This window comes from Chanos chanos, chromosome 10 (assembly GCF_902362185.1).
Source record: "Chanos chanos chromosome 10, fChaCha1.1, whole genome shotgun sequence".
Taxonomy (NCBI): Eukaryota; Metazoa; Chordata; class Actinopteri; order Gonorynchiformes; family Chanidae; genus Chanos; species Chanos chanos.
The window spans coordinates 8942009-8964566 of record NC_044504.1 but is presented as its reverse complement, the minus strand read 5'-3'; the positions used below and the strand labels follow the sequence as shown (position 1 = coordinate 8964566).

At 44.1% G+C, this 22558-nt stretch overlaps 1 protein-coding gene across 7 annotated transcripts; it reads left to right on the top strand.

The window, feature by feature from the left end:
- Positions 1-973: 973 nt before the first annotated feature.
- Positions 974-21878, top strand: abi2a (abl-interactor 2a). 7 transcript variants are annotated; one of them, XM_030785955.1, is made up of 11 exons: positions 974-1090; positions 9745-9912; positions 11703-11879; positions 13369-13466; positions 14810-14953; positions 15127-15129; positions 17097-17218; positions 19514-19675; positions 20441-20524; positions 21011-21190; positions 21703-21878. In XM_030785955.1, the coding sequence occupies exons 1-11, from the start codon at positions 974-976 to the stop codon at positions 21876-21878; spliced, it is 1431 nt and encodes a 476-aa protein (XP_030641815.1). The 7 variants fall into 7 exon arrangements, with proteins under 7 accessions (XP_030641815.1, XP_030641814.1, XP_030641816.1 ...); XM_030785954.1 differs by lacking the exon at positions 15127-15129 and having other exon boundaries at positions 17100-17218; XM_030785956.1 differs by lacking the exon at positions 20441-20524.
- Positions 21879-22558: the final 680 nt, after the last annotated feature.

The following is a 22558-nucleotide window of genomic DNA, read 5'->3' as shown; positions in this document are numbered from 1 at the left end:
ATTTCCTTTAAGTGTTTCCTTTATTCAAGTGTTTGGCAAATAACCAACTGAGAGACAGGAACAAACTGAGTGCAGTGCAAATGAATACAAAAGGGATTCATTTTTAATTGTTTTACTTGTATTGAAAGATGGTTTCATGCTGTATGGTTTCATGCTGTATGTCTATGAAAGTAAACTATAGTTGTTGAAATACTTACAGTAGAGCTGCAAGTCTCCCTTTTTTTCAAAATACTTCTGCATACCTCCTGACTTATTTCAGGTAAGTCACATGCACATGCATTTTTTTTTTTAATTGCCACTATGTTTTCATTTTTTAAATTTATGGAGTAGGCGTAGTTCAGCATTAATGCTTTCGTTTCCACTCTCCTATTCTTTGCCAGTGAGTGTTGTTTAGACACAACCCTGAGTCTTGTACGCCTCTTCCAGCAGGGGTTTATTTACTTTCAAGCAGAAGTCATTAAATGTCTGAGTCATTCAGTGCCAGTGTCAGCATAGTATATACAGTATAATACATTTGAAACCTTGGTACTGAATAAATGTGTTTTTAGTTGTAATCCCTGTGTCTAAAACTGGCATGAAGTCGCTGATATTCTTTCTGTCCATGTTAAGGTATCTTTTCCCGGTACTGTAACTGGGAGTGGCGTCATCAAGGCTTAAAATCAACCCGTCAATTTAGAACCTGTTACAGACGCTGAAAATTCTTTGTTGCGCTCTCCTGGTGACACAACTGTTTATCTGGGCGTTCTGCTTTGAGAAGCTGTGTCACTCGACTGGATTTAAAGTCTCTCTACTGCATTTCTGTTATGCTTTAAAAAGCTTTTAACCACTCTGCTCTTACTCCAAATCTTGAAATTCCTCAATGTTGCTCAGCTCCCAATAGGTTCTGAATGGCGGACAGAAACTGGAAAACTGTGTTTCCTACCGCTTCCTGTGCAAGAGAGCGCTCGTGCATCAGTGTGTGAAAGATGTAAAGATGGCGGAGTTGCAGATGCTCTTGGAAGAAGAAATTCCTGCAGGACGGAGAGCACTGCTGGATAGTTTTACAAATCTTGAGAGAGTTGCTGAGTACTGCGAAAGTAACTACATTCAGGTAATACATTAAGTTCACGAAAAATGGATGTCCGCGCATACTGACTCGTTGGCAGCGTTCAATATCGCCTGGACTTGAAGAAGTGTGCGGGGGGAATAATGTTAGCTGGCGTTAGTGCTTTCGCCACTTTGGCCGAGCTAGTACATAAGAATTAGCGAGGTACTTGTTAGTATTCTGTTCCCCCCAAGGACTGCTGGACTTCTTACATAGTAGATATAGTAAGAGATAACATTGCTCATAGACCGTACCTAGCTAACTTATATAAGTTAATATTTGATAACCTCATTTGTTTGTAATTAAACAGGTCCAGCTCCCTAGCGTTTCAGAGCGTAACGTTAGTTCTGTTGTGAACGAGCGAGCTAAGCGGTGCGTTCAATAGTCTGCTTTTTGCTAAGCTAGCCTTACTGCTTTCTCTATACCGGTGTACTTAAGTGCATTACAACATAGTCTACATTTTATACATCGAGCATCTCAAAAACTTTTGTTTCTGTTTTTATTGGTACTCATTCTTCTTGTCAAACTACTTGACCCGGAAAATTGTTACTTCACTGTTTATGCAAGTGCTTCAAAGCGATATATTTGTGTAGGTGTCGTTGTTAAATATGTCTGAACTTACAATGAAGCACCGCTTGATGTGCAGCAAAGTGTTGGACTGGTTGTTTACCCCCTTAACGCTGACGCATAGAGTTTTCGGTATCGTACATACCCCCATGAAAGGTCTTTACTTTTGAATTGCACTGGCCGACATGAATCTGGCTCTCAGTTATTTCGAAGCTTGTTTGTCTCTACTTAGACAAATTATAACACCTATATTTGAACATAAGTCAACATTAACGGTCTACAACAGTTATTACGGACGCAGCAAAATCTATAATGTTTGACGGTTTGTTGTGTGTAGTCGCGCCAGTGGCACTGGTGTCTGATACAAGGATGACAGCAACATATATCTGCAAGATTTCAAGCACCGCCTTTAAGTCCTCTGGTCAATGCTCACTCGTGGTAGTTTTGTTCTCAGTAAGGTTGGAGTCGCCATTGGCAGGTATTATGTCTAACTCATTTGAATGACTTGACTAAAAATGTGTGTTGTTAATGTGCGTTTGTGCTTGCACTTGAAGTCAGCACGGTTATCTCAGAGTTTCAGACTAACCCTTAAAAACAACACACTTAAAAAGTCAAACAAACAGGAGGGTAGTGGCACAGACTACTTATAAAGAACTAAATGGCTCACCAGTTTAAAAAGACCACTCCTTAACGCTCCTTTATTCGTCTCTTTATTTGATGGACACAGATGAAATTATTACCTCAGCAGTCAGCCTGGCTGTGCTTCCCTCGCAGAGGCTTGCGTGCGTTACACAAAGCCAACTTTTGTGTTTGTGGACACCTGTTGTTCCTATTATCCCATTCTCTACCACCCACAGAAAGGATGCTGGCAGAGTGTGTGCATCTTCTGAATGATTATGCTCTCTTCCTCCTGGCATTTGAAGTTTTTGTGTGGGCGCAACTCGTGTTCAGACCATAATGCATAGTTATGTCCAGTGGGCTGTTAGATAAGTCGAAACAGAATGCTCCCTCTGAGATTACGGCCTCAGAAGTCTAATGCCGACGGTCCTCTGTCAAATTTCACTTTTTCTTTTTCGTTTAATGGTGACTTGTTCACGACACGACCCACTCAAAGCAGACTTTGGTTCTTTGAGCTGCACTGTCTTTTATCCCAGTTTATATATATATATATATATATATATATATATATATATATATATATATATATATATATAAATAAAAACTGTGTCTGTGTGTATGCGCTCAGGTCATCTGTCAACATATGTCTACATGTGTCCTCCAGTCTGTCGCACTGTTTATGTTCCAGTGAACATGGCCATGTTTTAAAATCGATGATAATCTATACGCTTTGTTTTGAATGTAAGAAAAGAAACATGACGCCATACTTCAAGGTCTGGAGGTTGTGAATGGTTAAATCTGTTAGCCTGTCATCATTTGTTGTCAGTTTTTGTTTGACTAGGTCCACACAGACTTTTAACAACAGACATTTTTCTTTTTGAATCATTGACCTTAAAGTTGCACTCCGTGTAGACGGTACCATTCCTGCCTTTAGTGTCCCTTGCTGTTTTACCCTGGTGAGAGCTTACTCTGAGGCAGTTGGATTGAGGACTTTCCTGGTCAAACTCAATAGCTGAAAGCTATTTGCGATTCTTTCTGTTCCCTGCAGCCTTTAAATATTTAGACGATTGGCTTTTAGAACAGAGGCTTGAATTAAAATGCATGTGATATTTTAAACTGAACATGCGAGTGGCCCCCTGAGTAAGATTTTCCATTTTACTTTTTTCCTTTTGTAAACGTTGGCAGTTTCTCAGGGATTCCGTTCTGTCTTCCTGAGGAAAGAGCATTTACCCCTGCCTCCTTTTTTTTTTTTTTTAAACAGTGGAATAACATTGATTTCTAATCAGTTAGTTGGCGTTTTGTTTCTCTCTTACTGAAATCTCTTCCTGTTGTAATTCACATATACCACTGCATTCTCCTTTTGTAACCAAATAAACATACAGGATGAATGGTGAACCACTGTCAGCCAAGCACGCTGTGTTTACTTAAAGATAGTGGGTCTATAGTCGGTGGTTGAATATAACGTCTGTCCCTGTTTGAAACATACTGACCCTACCTCAGGGACATGGTGTTTTTGCTGCCAGTATGTCCTTAATGTCTGTGTTATAGGACAGACACACCAGACAACCACACACACACACTTTTCAATAACCACATTCACAAACACAGGCCCCCTAGACCCTCGCTAAGCATCATTTAGCTTAACACACTCAGAGCTCAGCTGAGAGAGAAATAAAGTGAGAGAAACAGGCAAAAAAAAGAGAAGAGAGACATATGAAAGTCAGTGATTGGTGAGAACTGGGAATCTTTCTCCCCCAGACTAATGCTTCTAGTCTGCAATAAGTGCCATTCTCCACAACATTAAGAAACTAATTACTCTCAGGATTAACGTGAAACATAAGCATGGCATTAATTGTTGTTGTTTTTTTTTTTTTTAGAAATCTGAGAGAAGTTAAGTAACCCCTTTTTAAACAACACAAGTCTCCTCCCTGCTATATAGCTCTGTTCTTCTGTACTCAGTGTTCTGGTGTTCTTGTTCTGGTCCTGGATGTTGCAGTTGGTGTTTGGGCCTCACTGCTCCACAGACTGCCCCTGCAGTTCTGCTGTGCTCCTTCAAACAGTGGTGTGGGTATGAAGGGTTTGCGGATGTGCAGGACCAGGCCTGTTATAGGATGGGGTTGGTTTGGAGGAGGGGGGGGGGGGGGGATCTGGGATCTCCTGCATGGTCTCCTCACAGCTGGGATTGGTTAAGTCTTACAGAAGAATCCCTCAACTAATTGGGCCAATAAAATTGGAACCATGTTTTAATGCCGTGTAGAGCTTGAGGTTAGGGAAGCAGAATGGGGTGTGCTGAACATTTTTGGGGTGCTTGGGCAGGCGTGGTCCCTTCTATGGATTGTTTGTGTGGTTTGGGACCATGGAAACAACATGACGGAGCCTAACTATTTTTTACTCTTCATCTCTTCATTTGTCCCAGTGGATTAGTGTTGATTGCATGGGAAACGACAGAAGAGATTTCTGAGTTTGGAGAGATGGGCAGTTTTTAGGATTTCAGTGAAGAGAAAAAACAAAGGATGCCGAGGATCTTTCCGGAGAGATTTTTCTTCTGTTTGAATGGGAGATGTGATTTCAAAATTACTGCCTCTATAGTTATAGCCTAAGAAGTAACACGACGGCTTTATCGTCACTTTCCACTAGCTGTGTTTTTTTTTTTTCAGTCAGCTCATACTAGTGGAATACAGTGTAAATGAATACTTTTGAGTCTTATCTTACATTTGTTATTTGAGCCCTGGGCTGAATAACCTTGGTTTAGTAAGTGTCCTGTTTGTTTGTTTCCTCTGACTGGTTTCCTGTGAGGTGGTAAGGGTCGTGTACCTACGCTGGCGTGTACTTTTAACTGAAGCTCACCTATTTTCTGTACCCTGCTGCTATTTTGGAAACAGATGCTGTTCCCCATTGGCTCTCCATTTCTTAACCATCAGTCAGGAGCCACTTTCAGCGTTTCTAGAGATTAAATTTTTGAACGCTCTCACTGCCGTCCGAAACCAAGAGACGGTCTTTAAACGAACGAGTAGCTTGATCGACAAGGAGTGTTTCCTTCATTTGTACAGAAGCTCTCAGTAATGAAACCAGGGTCACTGAAGAGTCCATTCAGAATGTATATCAGTAAAGAGAAATTCTGTTTCACATAGCTTAAAACCCTCTCCAGTGCATTTCATGTTGACTATCTAAAGGATGAATATGTCTTACAGATGCACCCCCCCCCCTCCCCCCTCCCCCCAAATGGTGGTTGAGGTGACAGTGATTAGAGAGTTCTCATGATGGATGCAGTAATTATGGTAATTGTGCAGTATGACTGTTTGAAAAGCAGGATGGAGAGATGGCTGCAGACCTGCCAAGCTAAAATGGGATTCTTCTGGCAAACAGAGCGCTCTGTACGGAGAGAGAGGGAGAGAGAGGGAGAGAGAGGGATAAACGACCTCAGACCTCAGAAAAACTCCTGGAGATCCTCAACTGTCTCGGACTCTCGGACCGTGCGATTTTACACAGATTGCTTCTGTGTGTTATCTGTGCGTTGACATGGAGTGTGCGATTGAATTGTTGTTACCCACAGACCCATTCAGCAATGTGCCGCTGCCCTGAGCCCCAGCTCATGTTGTTAATGTTAGAGAAAAGAAGTCCTTTTAAGGGAAGGATGGCAGTTTGTTTGGGCGCTGGTGGCCTCTCTCAGTGGACACACAGGCAAGACTTGCCGGGCAGTGAAGAAGAAGAAGAGGTCTTTGTACTCGTGTTCGCTTCAGATGAATGATTTTTTATGCCCTGAGTGTGTCACAAAGAAAAGAATGGCACTTCTGCAGTTCTGAAAACACCGTTTAACAAAGGCTTAACAAAAACAACAGTGCCTTTAATGTACGCTTGTCAAAAAGACATAAAGACATAAAAAATACGACTGTTTTCCAATGCAGAAGGGCGAAATCCTGTGTCAGTACATATTTCCTTTGTCACGAAGCACTTTCACTGTAGCGGTGCTAATGATTTGATGGCCTCTTTTTTTTTTTGTGGTTCGTTTGAACTCATTTTGTGTTGGAGTCATGGAGGTTGTACACGACAGTTTTGTGAACTGATTTTGTCATATGCCGTAATCCCGTATGAGTCTGGCCCAACAACAGGGCCACTCACAGATCAATAACAAAGGAGCAGCTGCCTGAAACTAAGCATGACGGTGAAGAGAGGGATTCAGGAAAAACATATCGACTGGTGTGGTTAATTCAGCCTTTTCCCCCTCCTCCAAACCAAGCAGAATTGTGGGCATGTAGGATAACAAGCTGCTGACTTCAAGGAAACCCATGAGTCACCCTTGAAGGCATCCAAACACAATAGCACAGCATTTAGGAGAGTCATGCCCACTTAAATACAGGTCGCACAACCTATATTTCTGAATAACAGTGCGTCTCCACTTTGGTATTTATGACCTCTCCTTTACTTGCCCTCAAGTGCCTCTCTTCAGGTATGACTGTCTCTCTCTCTAGACATTTACTTTGGAGGCGTCTGCTCCCTGTTGGAGTTCAGCTTTATCGTGCTTATCTGGGCTTGTCCTCGCTCTGTACACAGATAGGTCTGAAACTGTTAAGACTTTTATGAGCAACTGAATAGCTGATAGTGAATGGCATACCCAGGTCATGTTCTCTTCCAGATTATCCTCAGGTATCACCTCTGACTCCCAGTTTAGGTTCTCCGTACCAGTGGTGGACCACTTATCGTTCTGCCCGATAATCAGATCTGAATTCAGTCTCTCGATTAGTGAAGTTGTTGCTTGGACTGATACGGTTGCCAATAAAAAAAAAAGTCCCTCTTCACGTGACGCGTGTGCTCCTCTGATGCAAGCACCATTCTCTGAAAGGTAGAGTTTTGTTCTGCAGCTCACTGTCCCGCCCACAGCATCATCAGGTTGGTTGGAACTTGGATAATGTTGAATAAATAGCCAGTCTACACTCCTCTCCATGATTATGGGAGAGATGGTGGAAATACAAGCTCGGAGAAGCATTTTCTGTGTTCTGAGAGCTGAAAGCTACAGAAAGAAGAGCATGCTACAGTCGCAGATTGAATTAAAAATGACTCCGACATCGGATTTGCTGCCACTCTCACCGGCTGCACTGCCATGGCCCATAGAAGACTGCTCTCAGGGCTTTGTGTGGCTGAATTGGGACCACTGAGGGTTTACTGGAGGACAGGGACTTGAAGGAGAGAAGGGCTTCATTTCATTTGTACATCACTTACTTATTTGTACAGGAAGAAGAAAACACTTGACCGGCGTTGTTTGTAAACTCAGTAAGATTTCCTAGTGTATGCAGTGTAATTCAGGTCGCACTTATGCAGTGGAATTAATTGAAATACTATATATTTTGGGATAGGTTTTATTAACGTTTTTTTTTTTAATATATTTTCACTCAGTTTGTTTAAAGGTTAGTGCCTGGTCGGATTCCATGCACATCTTATATTTGTTTGCCCATATTTCTGTTATTACTATTTTAATTTGTTTTATTTAGGGAAGCTGTTTGTTTAACTATTTATCTTGATCTGTTTAAAATTTCCGTTGGGTTTGCTCAAATGTTTCTACCCTCTGGGAGCCCCATGCACTTTATTGTTTAAATGTAATATTCGAATGTTGTGTTTTTTTCTAAGTATTCCATTTCATGTGTTTGTTTTGTTTTCTTGTTTGTGTTAGTGTAATTTAGACAAAAAAAAAAAAATTATATTATTTACTGCATGCGAACATCAGCCCCAAATATGAGTTATCTTTCTCCTTCATTAATAATAATCGGCGGTAGTATCAGCCCTAAAAAAAAAAAACTTCACTTCGGGCCGGCAGCAACCCCCCCCCCCCCCCCCCCCCATACCTACATACATGAGGAGGAATCAGTGCATCTTTGTGGGGTCTTGTAGATGCTCTGTACCATACTCCTTTTTACAGGCGAGAGAAAACGGACCCTCCAACTAGGTCACGATTAGAAGAGCAGCAGGCGAGTGGCAGGAGCAGGCAGGCGGAACAGAGGCCTGAGACAGGGGGGGGAAGGGGTGGGAGTGATTGTAGTAGTGGTGGGGGTGATTGTAGTAGTGGTGGGGGTGATTGTAGTGGTGGTGGGGGTGATTGTAGTGGTGGTGGGGGTGATTGTAGTAGTGGTGGGGGTGATGGTGATGGGGGTGTGGTACAGTGCAGCAGTACCTCGTATGTATTTGTAATGCTCTCAAGCCTTCTCTCATAGGACGTGCCCAGAGAGAGCGGTTCTATTGTATTTCTCAAGTATACCCTCATGATTGATAAGAATCAGTCTGTCCCCCGTCCCTCTGAACAGAGCAAAGGAGTTTTTAATATGCAAAGTGCCAGGATGTTACATAAACCCTCAACAGCTCTTTCTGTGTGTGTGTGTGTGTGTGTGTGTGTCGGAGTGGGAGAAAGTGAGTAAATTATCCTCCTCCGCATTGTTCCAGCACGGTAATCTCATCAGTGCCTGTCCTCCATTCTCTGACAGCAGACCCGTCTATGGGTAATCAGTGTTCAGTGACTTATGCTTCGTCTCTCTCAGGCCAGCATTCCCGGCTTTCTCTCTCTGTACTCTCCCCGATAGACCGTGCTGATCTGTGCATTTATATCAGCCTGCACCTGTTAGGTGAAGACCTGGTCTGACGTGACCTGGCCCCATGCCTCTAGCCCCACTGACGACCGGGTCACGACCTTGTCTTAAACAATGGTTTTGTCTCTCCCTGTGGTCGTCCCACGTCAGCTGTGTTGTCATGGTTGTTGGCCAGTCAGCAGTAAGGGTAGTGCATTGGGCGGGAACATTAGTGTCACTATGTCATACTGTGCCCTGAGGGAAGCTGCATATTTCTGACCTACATGCCTCCCTTTCTTTCTGTCTCTACATCTATATATATGTGTGTGTGTGTGTGTGTGTGTGTGTGTGTGTGTGTGCAGTTCACTCTCCACTGTCTCTGTTTTAAAATGTTTTAAAAATGAGTATCTAGCCCTCAAATTCCTGAAGAGTAGAGACAGCCGAAGTAAGCAAAATGTTTGCAGATAGAGTACAATGCAGTATCTTTTTGCTTTGAAGCCACAGAGGCATCAGAGAAGGGGGAATTCCTTTAGCCATTGTAGTGTTTGTTTTTGTTAATTATTTTTTGTGGTGTAAAGACAGATTTGGGTCTGTCCCCTCCTTGTACCAAAGTAGGACAAAGATGCTGATTGTATTTAACAGACATGTGCGCTCGTACACACACACACACACACACACACACACACACACACACACACAGAGCTTAGCTTGGGGCTCACAACCCCCGAGTGTTGGGGTCATGTGATGTGCTGCCACAAATGTTGCTCAAAGAGAAATGCTGAGTTCCTGACATTACACACACAGCAACACAAAGACACGCTCTAATATATGTCCTTAAGCCAGGAAATTCAGATATACTGTCAAATTATCTCCTGTAATTGTGATACAATTTTTGTGTTTTTTTTTCTTTGTTCTTCACCATAGTCTCCTGACAAGCACAGAGCACTAGAGGAAACCAAAAACTACACTACTCAGTCCTTGGCCAGCGTTGCCTATCTGATCAACACTTTAGCCAATAATGTTCTCCAGATGCTGGACATCCAGGCCTCCCAGCTACGCCGCATGGAGTCCTCCGTCAACCACATCTCCCAGGTATCTCTCCCTCCCCGCCCCCCCCCCCTTTCACACCTCATCTAATATACCTGCTCCGCTAAGTACTGCCCTTAAAGGTTTCGGCTGTTTTAATCTTAATTAGATAGACACAGCTGACTTGGTTCGTTGATCTCAGATATCTAATTTGACTACAGGAAACTTTGTTTGAGAGTCGGCCCAAGCCTAATTTGATTAATATCTGTCCTATGGAATAACACTATTTGCATCTATGCTTCATGCAGAGTCAACCACTCAGATAAGTTTAAAAATGGCAGCTCTCAGTGCATTCATGGCAGATTTTGATACATACTTTTAATGCAAATGATACATTTTTTTGATCCTGTGAAATGACCTTGTAATGGAACACCAGCTAGACTTCATCTTTTTGAACTGAAACGGGTCTTATCCTAAATGCTGCAAAACTTATCTATTGTATCTGTCCCCCTCCCCCTTCTCCAACCAGCTATCTGTATTTGGCCCCAAAAACATGTCTCTCCCCTCACTGGAGGTTTTTTATTTATTTATTTATTTTTTTTTATTACTGTTATAAACCACAAAAAGGATTTTAACTGTATCCACATGTTTGTACTCTATCTGACTCCAAGGCATCTTATTGTCCCTTGTCCCTCATTCCTGAATTCCTCTTCTGAGCTGTTTGGCTTGTATTCCTGATTGGATGAGCAGCAACTTTCTCAAATGAAATTTGGACGGACCATTTCTAACTGCTTTGCACTAGTTCCCAATGTCTTTATGGAGAGATTTTGAAGCAGATCTTTTTGGGCTTAACACACTCTATAGCACCATGCAGTTCTGATTGCCTCTCAGCGTATTTCAAAGCAGTGCATTTTTAAAGCGTCAGCTGCTGGTCTGCTTAACGCTCCCTGAATGAAACATGTAAAGTCTGCACAACTGCATTTCCACACCACTTGACATTCGTTTGTCATCCGCGCACAGCTGTAAACGCACGTTCACACGACACATGACGAGCATGAACATGCAGTGTTTCAGTGTTTGTAGCTGAGTGCAGTACCATGTCTCTTGCAGCTCTTTAAAATAACAGCATCCACTGTCCAAATGACTCTCTTTTTCATTCTCTACGCCTCTCTCTGCTGCCTTTCACTATCTGTTCTCAACTTCTCTCTGTTCTCGCCACGGACTGTCACACGCTGTCAGACCTGATCACCTTTACTGAAATCATTCAGCCCTTTTTAGGAGGAGGCAGCAGCATCTAATTCTCCCTCTGTGATTTTTAGAGAAAAACCTTCAGCAGTGCAGAGTCAAAAGAGATCACAGGCAGACACAGCAGCCTTGATTTGTTAATCACTCTGTTTTGTTTGCTGGGTTTCTGACATCAGCCTCTCACTAAATGGTGTTCAGCTTGTCAGGAGTGCTAACGCTGCGCACGCGCGCGCGCACACACACACACACACACACACACAGACAGGGGATTCAAGCTTCATTTTTCCCCTTTTATGAAATGGTAACAAGGCTATGTTAAAATAACATCATTACCCCAAATGTGTACACACATTCTCTCTCTCTCTCTCTCTCTTTCTCCCTCTCTCTCTCCCCCTCTCTCTTTCTTTTCTTTCTTACTTTCTTTCTCTCTCTCTTTCCTTCTGTCTTTCCACAGTGCTTAGCCCTCTTTCTTTTGTTTTCCATCAGCGTTTTGCCTGTATCATGTTGGCAGTCTCACAGGAAAATCCTGGTTGTCCATCCATTGTTAATGGAGTACTCCATGCCTATTCTGTGTTTCTCTCTCTCTCCCTCTCCTTCTCTTCCTCCTCCAGACGGTGGACATCCACAAGGAAAAAGTGGCAAGGAGGGAGATTGGCATTCTGACCACCAATAAGAACACATCCCGCACTCACAAAATCATCGCCCCAGCCAATCCTGAGAGGCCAGTACGATACATACGCAAGCCTATTGACTACAACATACTGGACGATATTGGTCATGGAGTCAAGGTACTGAAATCAAAGCAAGGAAACACAGGCACAATCATTGTAGTCAGCAAGGGGAACAAGTTGCATGTATACATGTTTGTTTTTTTTGTTTGTTTGTTGGGTTTTTTTTGTAATTGCTACTAATGAACATTTTTGCTGATACTAACTTGTATTGTCACATAACTTTGTTCTTGTCTTTCAAAGCCGTCACTAACCTCTCTGTGCTTCTCCCTTGCCTTTTCTCTGGGCTTCATTCATGATTTAAGTGGTTGCTTAGGTTCAAGGTAAGGGCTTTTTAATGTCTTGGAGATGGTAAACAGAATGGGAAAGGAGGACGGTGTAATTTCTTACTGACAAACTGTTTGATGGTTTGATGAAAAAACTCTGTTCACTGAGTGCTTTTGTATGAAGTGCTCTCCTAAACAATATAAAATCACTGATAAACTGAGTGAATGGTGAGCTGATTGTCCTAGTCCAGTAATACTAACTTCAACAAAGATGGCATTATGAACAAATGCCTAAGAAATCATCGTAATTCTTCCCCATTCTGAAAAGCGTAGTTTAATTCACGTGCGTGGTGTGTGTGTGTGTGTGTATATGTGTGCGTGCGTGTGGTGTGTGTGTGTGTGTGTATGTGTTGTCCAGTCACCCTCCTGTAGCAGTTCAGCGTGTGTGTAGTTGTCAGGTGGTGAGTGGTACGAGGCATTTCCTTTTTGAGAGTGCCTGACAGTGTGAGGTGACTGTTCCACTGCCAACACTGCTGGCCCAGGCCCTCCACACTGTGTTTAGAAAAGAGAGGAGAAAAGAGGAGGAGAGAGAGGGACTGCATGAAGTCTTCCCAAACAAGTCCACCCCTTTTTGGCGTATGGGGCCATTGTACCACCTTGACCTTTTGTCAGTACTTCACAGATTCTCAGTTGGATTCAACAATGTTTGGATCTCTTTATTTCTCTGGATCTGTCGTCAAACGCTCTGTCTTACCTTCCGTAGTTACGTAAGATGCATTGAGAACCACACAGATTTACTGCCTCACTAACTTCTGAGACATTTTGAAAATGTGTTGCCAAACCACCATCGTGTGTAATGGGTTTGATACTGCCTGACACTGCAACACAAATTCTCTCCTGTTCTTCTCAGAGACCTAGTCCCAGAGTTATATTGGCCAAATGAAAAAATATGAGGATTAGCTAACACTAGACTGATAGTTACACTTAGTCTACAGGTTTACCCCCAGCCTGGCCAATGCCATGCTACCCAAATTAAAAAGGTCTTGGATTAATACAGCCACGTTATTGAATTGGAATGAAAATGTTAACAGAAAAAAAAGTAGGTAAGCACTGGTTCATTTAAATAAGCTGTCTAGAAATGTTGTGTTGAATATTCAGTGACAGGGAAACACAGGGTGATTAACTGGACCTGTATGGCAAAACGAACACTTTGACCTTTAAGGTATCTGTATCTGTCGCTGTGTCGGTTTAATTAGACTGCTTTTCTCTCTCCGTCCTCTCAGGTCAGCGCACAGAACATGAAGATGGTGGGCCTGTCTCGCAGCAACCCCCCCACTCAGAAACCACCCAGCCCCCCCCTGCCAGGGAAGGGAACCATCGGGTATGTAAAGGGACTTTGGCATGATGTAGTCAAGCAGACAGTTTCTCTTCTGGACCAGTTATTTCGTTTTTGTGGGCTAGTACTGCCCGGGCAAGTATTACAGTGAGGACTGGACTACATTGAGTTCTCAATGGAAAACATGCCTTTGAAATCCACATCAGTCTAGTTTTAATCTCAGGATGGGTCTTCATCTCTGGCCTTTTTCACTTGTGTTTATTTCTAAAAGGGTGAAAAATACATGCTGTTAGATATGTTTTCTTCTTTAAAAAAAATCATAAAGCTTAGTGTTTCACCCTCTTTTCACTCTTATTTTTGTCCCACTAGTTTTCAAATGGAAGCCAGACGCACAGAGACAGCAGCCTTTGCTCTGGTTTCATTAATGCTGTGCTTTAGTGGATGTTCACTGGTCAGTTCTGCTGCTCTCTCACGGGGCGGTGCCTGTCACAGAACATTCAACACTCATTCTCAGTAGTGTTTATCTGCAACACATCGTGTCATTAGTAATGTTCAGCTTTCACTGAAAAGATCCAATAATTCAGCGTAACAGTCCAGACACAGGGATTTTTCTGTGGGTGTTTTGTATTTTTATGTCTGAGTGCATCAGAGTTTTTTTTTCATGAACTGGTTTAGAGAACTTTGTTATTTATTTAACTCATTTTCAAACTGAATGAAAGTTGTCCTATGCATAGAGAGAGAGAGGGAGAGAGGAGGGTAAACGAGAGATTAATTTATTAAGTGTTTGGGACCATAGCTAATCCACAGAGTCATTTGTATGAGTGGTTTTAGACGTTTCTCCTGTTTGTTGTTCTCCGTGGTTGATGAGAGGAATTTCATGGTGAGAGCTGTCCTTTTTACGGTATATTTTCCCAAATCCCCCCTTTCCATGATCACTCCAACCCAGTTCTTTACAACTGTGTGCCGTTGATCTGTCACCACATACAAACACACCCATTTGTTTTAATGCAAAACCGAGCTATTGGTTTAATGCCTGTGTGTCCCAGTCTGAAATTCATAATCCATAATGGTATTATGTAATTCAGTTTTGGCATGCAGAGAACAATGGCTGGCAGATTGCGCTCTGTACTGTAATCACACAGTCTATGCACTCTAATTAGCCTTTGAATCACTCTGATGAAAGGATATTCAAGACATCAAAAGCATTACTATTGTATGTTATGTACTAGTCAACTAAAGTGCATTGATGTGTTTCATGTTACTGCGAATCTCCACCCTTCTCTGTTTTGGGTTTTTTTTTTGTTTCCCCCCCCCCACATACACACAAGATGTTAATTTGCTTTCACATGCCTGCTGCCCCCACCCCCTACCCCTTCCTCCCCTTATAGACGGCACTCCCCCTACAGGACGTTAGAGCCCGTCCGTCCGCCCGTGGTTCCTAACGACTATGTGCCCAGCCCAACACGTAATATGATGCCAGTCCAGAGTCCTGTGCGTACAGCATCGGTTAACCAGAGGAGCCGCACCTACAGGTACCCCCAGCCGCCCGCAACCGCCTGCTGAGTGTACCGCCATAGGAAAAGCATATCAGTGTCTCTCTCCGCACACTGCTGAGTGTGTCTGAGAGTGTGTGTGTGTGTGTGTGTGTGTGTGTGTCACTCATTTTTAACACTAATAGGAGTTTTGAAAGCTTTCAAATGTAAAGCAGGTTGAGGTAAACTGGGAATATGTGACACTACAGGTAATTATAGGACATACATTTGTCCTCGTTCAGCGCCAAATTTGACTCAGGAATTTGGATTTGTATTAAAATGTAAACTGTTCAGTCCCAGCATGGCACAGGGTGTGAGCACCTGTTGGAGTGAGATGTTTCTCTGGTTGAAAATGGCAGCTGTTCTAGAGAGATGCCCTAACAGATAAGCACTGAGGAGAACTGCCAAGACTCTGAGACAACACTGCTGAGCTACTGTGGAAAATTTGAGCCTTTTGAACAATACAGCTCTCCTCAGGAAGCCTCCTCTTTCTGCTTGTTTTTTTTTTTTTTTTTGTGATCTGGTGGTTCGGTTGTTTCAAAACAAAGTCTTGAACCAGCAGTGTGTTTTTGTTTTTTTTTTTTTTTTTTTTTCCCCACCTCTCTCTCTCTGAAAGGTCCGTCTCCACCGTGGCGTGTGAGTTTATGTAACCGCGGTGGCTGTGTTCTCCCCTGCGTTCTGACTGTGGAGGATACAGCCGTCTGCAGGCTCCAGCAGGAAGCCGCAGCAGAGGGGAGCAGAGGATCCACTGGGGTCTGTTAGGGTTTTCACAGAAAGAGATGCCTGTGTCTCGTTCTCAGAAGAACACATTCGGTTCTCTCTCTTTGAACACATACGCAATTCCACCCACACCTCAGTCAGTTTGGATGAAGAATCAGCGACTGCTGCCATTTTTTTTTCCATCACTCTCTCTCGCTCTCTCTCTCTCTCTCTCTCGCACTCTCACTCTCTCACTCACTCTCTCGCTCTCTCCCATCTGCCTCAGTGTTGGAAATGCCACTGAACATCTTGCGTGAAAATGTCTCACACATGAAGAAGCTGCAGAGCTGAGAGAAGAGAGAATAAACCTGAGATGCTCTTGGGAATGTTCAAAACACTCCGCTGAAAGACTTAACCAGTCTACACTGTTTTGCATTATCCCGCGTGGATTCGAACTTGACGCCGATGATGTTTTGTAGTGTGTATTGTAAAGGTTATATGTCTCTACAGATAGCTCAGGTCAGTAGATTGGAGGGCTCATATGAATCTGGAGTGGGGCAAAGGCAGGCTGCATGTCTCTCCCTTTAAGTCCTGATGAGGTTGATCCTTCTGTCCCTCCTATACTCCTTCACCTCATCCCTCTGTTCTGACATTTAGCCTTTTCTGCACTGCACTGTTTGTTTGTTTGTTTGTTTTTGTTTTGTTTTTTTTCTGCTTCAACTGCTTCCATTTTGCAGATTGGTTTTGCAGCTCTTGTTTAGCTCTGTCTATCTATTCTCCTCTTGAAACCCATCTTCTTTTCACACCAGCCCATAGATTCTTGTGCTTCCTCTCTCTCTCTCTCTCTCTCTCTCAGTCTCTCAGTCTCTCTCTCTCTCTCTCTCTCTCTCTCTCTCTCTGTCTGTCTTCATTTCTCTGTCTTCATTCCTCTGATTTCTGAGCCCATCACTGGGGTTTTTATTTGTTCGGTAACCAAGAGAAATTCAGCTATTCATAGACACTTAGGTCTTGAGGGAAACACAAAACTGCAGATGGCTGTCTTCAATTACCTGACTCTGAGATCAGAGTTGGAAATACACACTCGGTGCAGACTGAAACCTGTGTGTGTGCGTGTGTGTGTGCTGTTAGTTTGTATTGGCTATAGTGTTCAAATAAGAGCGTCACTATGAGCTTAGACTTCCTCACAAATAGACGTTTTCTGGAGGATTACTGCTCTGTCACTGCCTCTCACATCAGTCTGGGCCTGACGCGTTTTATCTCTGTCCACTTTAACTCTTCAAAGACTTATCTCCATCATCTGCGTTCCCATCAGCCCACTGGAGGATGTGCCAAATGGTGTAATGTGTTCATATATTTGTATGTGTGTTAGAGTGGTATGTGCACGCTCACACACACACACACACACACGTGCGTGTGTTACAGGCTCTGTCATGTTTGTTTGCAGCAGTGGGAGCAGTGGAGGCAGTCATCCCAGCAGTCGGAGCAGCAGTCGGGAAAACAGCGGGAGTGGCAGCGTCGGGGTGCCCATCGCCGTACCGACGCCCTCCCCGCCCAGCGCATTTCCAGGTAACGCCTCGTACGCTTTAATCTACTGTAAACCTGTCTGGTTGTGTGGTTTCACATCTCTAACTGCTGACAGAAGTAACTTACACAGTGTGTGATATCTTATAGTGTATCAGAGAAATAAGCCAGCTAGTTCTCTAATAGCTGACTAAACAGATGCAGGTTACCTCACACCTCCCCTCGCCTCCCCTCTCTGGTTTTCGAACTTCAGCTTAGGGATAGTATTGTGTGTTTTTTTTGTTTTTTTTTTTAATGTTGATATGTATTAAATGTTTTTTCAAAGAAAGGAAAAGAAAATAAACAAGTGCATATGATTGTCTACTCATTAGCTGAATAGATGAGACAGGCCTGTATGCTATAAACTAATATTGTCATGTGTCTTCAATATAAGTTACGGGCGTCCAAATGTTTCGTCCAGTAATTCAATTCGATCAGGCTTGCTTTTTGGAGTACTACTGTAGAATGTTCCAGAAAACGAGTGTCCATGAGAAAAGAATTGAGCACAGATGACAGCTGGGTTTTTTAGGCCTGCCAACAGTCTGTCTGTGATATTTTGAAATATTGGCTGTAATGCATAACTCATACCCTGGTCTGAAAATATGGTTTGTTTGAAGAAGCATTTCAGTATGTATGTGATGCCAGACATATTGTGAAGGGCCCTTTGGGCCTTAAAAGTCATAGATTGTGTTCTTATTATGAGACATATGTCCTTAGTATTAGTTCACCTACAGTATATCGCTACTGACACGTATCCCTAATGATACATCTGATGTAGCTGGAGAAATTGCGGTGCCTGAATTGAATTGAATCTTGTTCAGAAATGACCTGGTGAAAGAGCTCTGATGATGCATTGAGTTATGAGTCTTGAAGATTTCAGTTTTTATTTAGGTCATTTGTGGATTCGTGTTATATAATGAAAGAAAAAAAGAAAAAGGCTAAGATCTGAGCTGACTGAAGCAGCACAGACATTTGGTGATGTGGTCCCTCTGAACGCCTTGACCAAAAACACATCGACAGAAACTCTGTCTTCTGGTTCCCTTCCTTCTCTTTTTATCCTTCACTCTTCTCCTCTGTGTTTCCTCTGTCAAGCCTCGTCTGCTGGGGCCGCTGGCCCTCCCCCTGCTTCACTTAACCCCGCCTCTTCTACCTCTACCTCCACCCACACCCAAGACATTCCCCCTGCACTCCCTGACCCTGCCCCTAACCCCACCCCTGCTACTGAGGCCCCACCTCCCTCTCAGCCCCTACCTTCCGCTGCAGCTGCTGCCAGCTCCGCCTCCACTACCAGTGTCACCCCTGTACCAGGTGAGTGCCCCCTCGACCCAGGCTCCGCCCATTTTCGTCTCCCCACCCCATCACCAGTATCATCCCATTGATGCCCAGTTATAGACCACTACGGTGTGGTTCGCGACTCTAAATCATCAGTCTGTCTCTCCATATCCCATCTTCAGCCTTCTGTTTGGCGTGGGAACCCGTCCCCTTCCTGGCATATTCCATTGGGAACAACCCTTTTGCTCTCGTTCCTGGAGCTCTGACAGTGACCATGGAGGGAGGGAAACGGAGTGCTCACTGACACTGAGCTGTATGCTCCAGGAGCAGAGAGCATCTGTTTTAATAAGCCTCAGTGTATAATTCACACTCTCATCAGAACACCTGTCATCACGATACCATTCTTCTTTTCAAATTACACAGTAACGCGGTGGAGACTAGCCGTCGTAAGAGTGAAATTTCTCTGTTCCTATCTGACCACAAGTTTCAGTAAATAAAGTGTTAACTAAGACTGACCACTTGTTGAATGTCTTGGTGAATGTCTGAGGTAAAGCAGAGGTGTGAGTCACGTCTGGTCAGATTTTGGTAGAGGTGTTACGTGGATTGTGACCATCTCTTAGAGGGTGCTGTGATGGACACAGCATTCCAGAGGTGAATCAGAGCTTATTACACTGACCGAACTCTGCTGCTGCTGCTCTGTGTGTGTGTGTGTGTGTCTATCCCACACAGCTCACTCACAGTCTTCTGTCCTCTCCAGCTCAGTCTGAAAGTGTGTGTCTGTCCAGCATCAAATTTGATATTTAATATCAGTTAGATTACAGCATGTATTCACAACACAGATTGTTTGGGGTAGAATTATGCTGGCCTTTTCTTTGAGATTGTCATGAATTAACACTGCCCATAAATGAGAGGGAATTATCTGCTGTCATAAACATGTTCACTGTGTGGTTTTGGGGGTTAATGTGTCATTTACCCTCTCTGCATGGGTAGCTGGTGGCAATCGCTGACATGTCTTTGTCTCTGGCCCAGGTACCACACCTCAGTTCTTCAGTATGAACAGACCAGTGCCCAGACAGGTGGCGCCACCCGTAGGGGGGTCTCTGCCATACCGCCGCCCTCCATCCGTCACCAGCCAACCCAGCATGCCCCAGAGCCAGCAGAACGGAGGACCCTATTACACCCAGAGCCAAGGTACTGTCTCACTCAGCAAACGCCGCTCACCTACCTCGGACACAGAGCTGGAAAAAAAAAAAAAGACCACACGACACACACATTCAACAGCACAGCCCCGGGAACGATGGCCGCCAACAAGCCGCCATCATCCGGGTCCTGCGCTTCACCACATAAGAGTCTCAGCACACGATTCGATGTGTTTTTAAAGGTGAGGGGAGTTCAGTCAGTCATTAAAAAGAGACGGAGAAATGACAGAGAGGTTCGAGGTAAAGGAGGAGCGGTGATGGGGAACTGAACGGCGGTTTCTGTTCAGCCCCAAGGTTTTTGGTGCTTTTCTCTGTTAATAACCACACCTGCTCTTGGCTTTGCTCCATCCACACTCTCTAACATTTCTCTCATGGACAAGCTATTCATATCTGTTCACCATGTAAGAACAGAGATGTGTGTGGGTGTGTAGACATAGTCTGTAGTCATAGTCACGGGGGCCGTGTGTGTGTGTGTGAGAGAGAGAGAGAGAGAGTGTGTGAATGATGGAATGAGAATGGCTGGCTCTGTCACTAGTGAAGCCCATTCTAAGCTTTTGTTAGTGCTGTTTATGGAGGCGAGCACCTGTTTTGTCTGCACACTAAACTAACTGGCTTCTCTTTCTTTCTCCAACTCTTTTTTTCCCCCTTCTGTTCACCTTTTTTTTTTCTTTGTTTCTCACAAATGTTTGTCTATCTATTGTTCCACATTCCACCCACACGTGTATTGTCCTGTCCACTGTGTGTATGGTGTGTGCAGCCTCTCTGGCCCCCCCTCCCCCCTCACTACAGATCACTCCCCAACTGCCTCTGACCGGGTTTGTGGCTCGTGTACAGGAGACCAGTAAGTGGCTTTGACTTTCCCATAATTTCTGTCCAGTCTTAACTGCATACAAGACTCTCCCATCTGCTCCTACTCCACCTCTAATGAAGAGAAAAAAAAACCTTACTCCAAAACTCTGTGGTTCTCACATGAGATCCATGCGAAACCATAAATCATTTTATTTTAAGTGTAACTGATTTATATGCTAATAACATACATTCAATTGGAAAGTCATTCTCAAGCTGGAACTGAGACCTTATTAGTGCTGGAGGTAGCAGGCAGTTATAGAGTCGTGTTTTGTTTTCCCCCTGCCAGTATGTGAATGTCTGTTCTGTGTTAGTCTGTCCACTGCCACAGTGCATCCATTCAGTCCTCCAGCAGAAACAGACCTACAGCCCTGTGTGTCCTGCATGAGCCCGGACTGTGCGTGTGCCCTGCCTGCTTAATGGGCTGTGCTCTCGGTACAGCTCCGTGTTCATGATCATGATTTTTCCTTCTCTCTTCCAGTCTCAGATGCACCTCCTCCACCACCTCCTGCCGAAGAGCCAGTGTTCGAGGAGGCGCAGCCCCCACCTCCTCCTCCAGAGGACTATGAGGAGGAGGAGGAGGAGTCGGCTGTTGTAGAGTACAGTGACCCTTATGCCGAGGAGGACCCTCCGTGGGCTCCGCGCACCTACTTAGAGAAAGGTGTGATTTTAAAGAAAAGGAAGGAGTTACTCAGCAGTTAAATGCACACACATCACGTCTATAAAACACATGACACTGTTTGAACATATGAAACAGCTAAAGACGATAAATAAGACACTGTTTATATATATTTAACAGCTCAACTCTATAAATAATAAAATGATCGTGGGAACATAACCCCTGTAGAGAAGAGAAGCTGCTGCTGTGCTTGTGATCAGAGAAATCCGTCAGAATTTGAGTGAGAGAAGCCAGCGGAGTGTTTTACATGTATCATAAATTCTGTACTCTGTTCGATCGCCCTTACTCTCGTGTGAACAAAAGCACCCGTGTCATCTTATGTGTTTAAAATCTCATTATAATAAAACATTATTAGTGTAAATAGTTAGTGAAAAGTAGCCAGGGTGAATGAGAAGCAGGGTGTGATTATTATTATTATTTTTTTAAATGCAGCCTCGATTCTTTCTCATTCTTTTCCGTTCTCGTTTTCCTCCCTCGTTCTCCGTGTGCTTTAGTGGTTGCCATCTACGACTACACGCAGGACAAGGAGGACGAGCTGACGTTTCAGGAGGGCGCCATCATCTACGTGATTAAGAAGAATGACGACGGCTGGTACGAGGGCGTGATGAACGGAACCACGGGGCTCTTCCCCGGAAACTACGTCGAATCAATCATGCACTACACTGAGTGAGGCCCCGCGCCCCCCCCCCCCCCCCCCCCCCCGTCCACCAGCGCTAAACGGGTTAACGTGCACGGCTGCGCGCGCACAAACGGTCACGTGCTCAGCCAAGCGTTTGGCAAGAGACGGATTTTAGTATAAGGAACTCAAGCTGAAGAGCGGATATTAGGACCTTAGGACCTGCTGAGCCTTCAGTTCTGTGTCAGTGTGAGGACACACCATACACCACTAACAGATACCATTGTACCGATGAAGGAAACCCAAATCACCCTGCCACCCACCCACTGTCTTCTGTTTAAGTAAGAGACGGAGATGGAGTGAACACCTGTGTGTGTGTGCGTGTGTGCGTGTGTGTGTGCGGCAATTGCGTGTTATAGGCTGAGAGGGACTGTGAGCCTTTTTGTTAGTGTGTGTGTGTGTGTATGTGTATGTGTGTGTGTGTGTGTGTGTGTGTGTTTTCTCTCTTCGTGACTTCATTTTTGAGTTCGGGCAGAGGAGGTGAGACGGGACGATGAAGCCTGCTTTGGGGTTGGCCGATGTCCAGGCGTAAACTGAAAGGGAGCGTACACCGTAGTCCTGCTTGACTGAGCACTGCACGACACAAGTGGGAGATTACATGGCTCAAATGTTGGTCTCTCATGGGCACAGCCAGTGTTTAAACACTACAGGCATCTGTGAACAGTGTGTGAAAC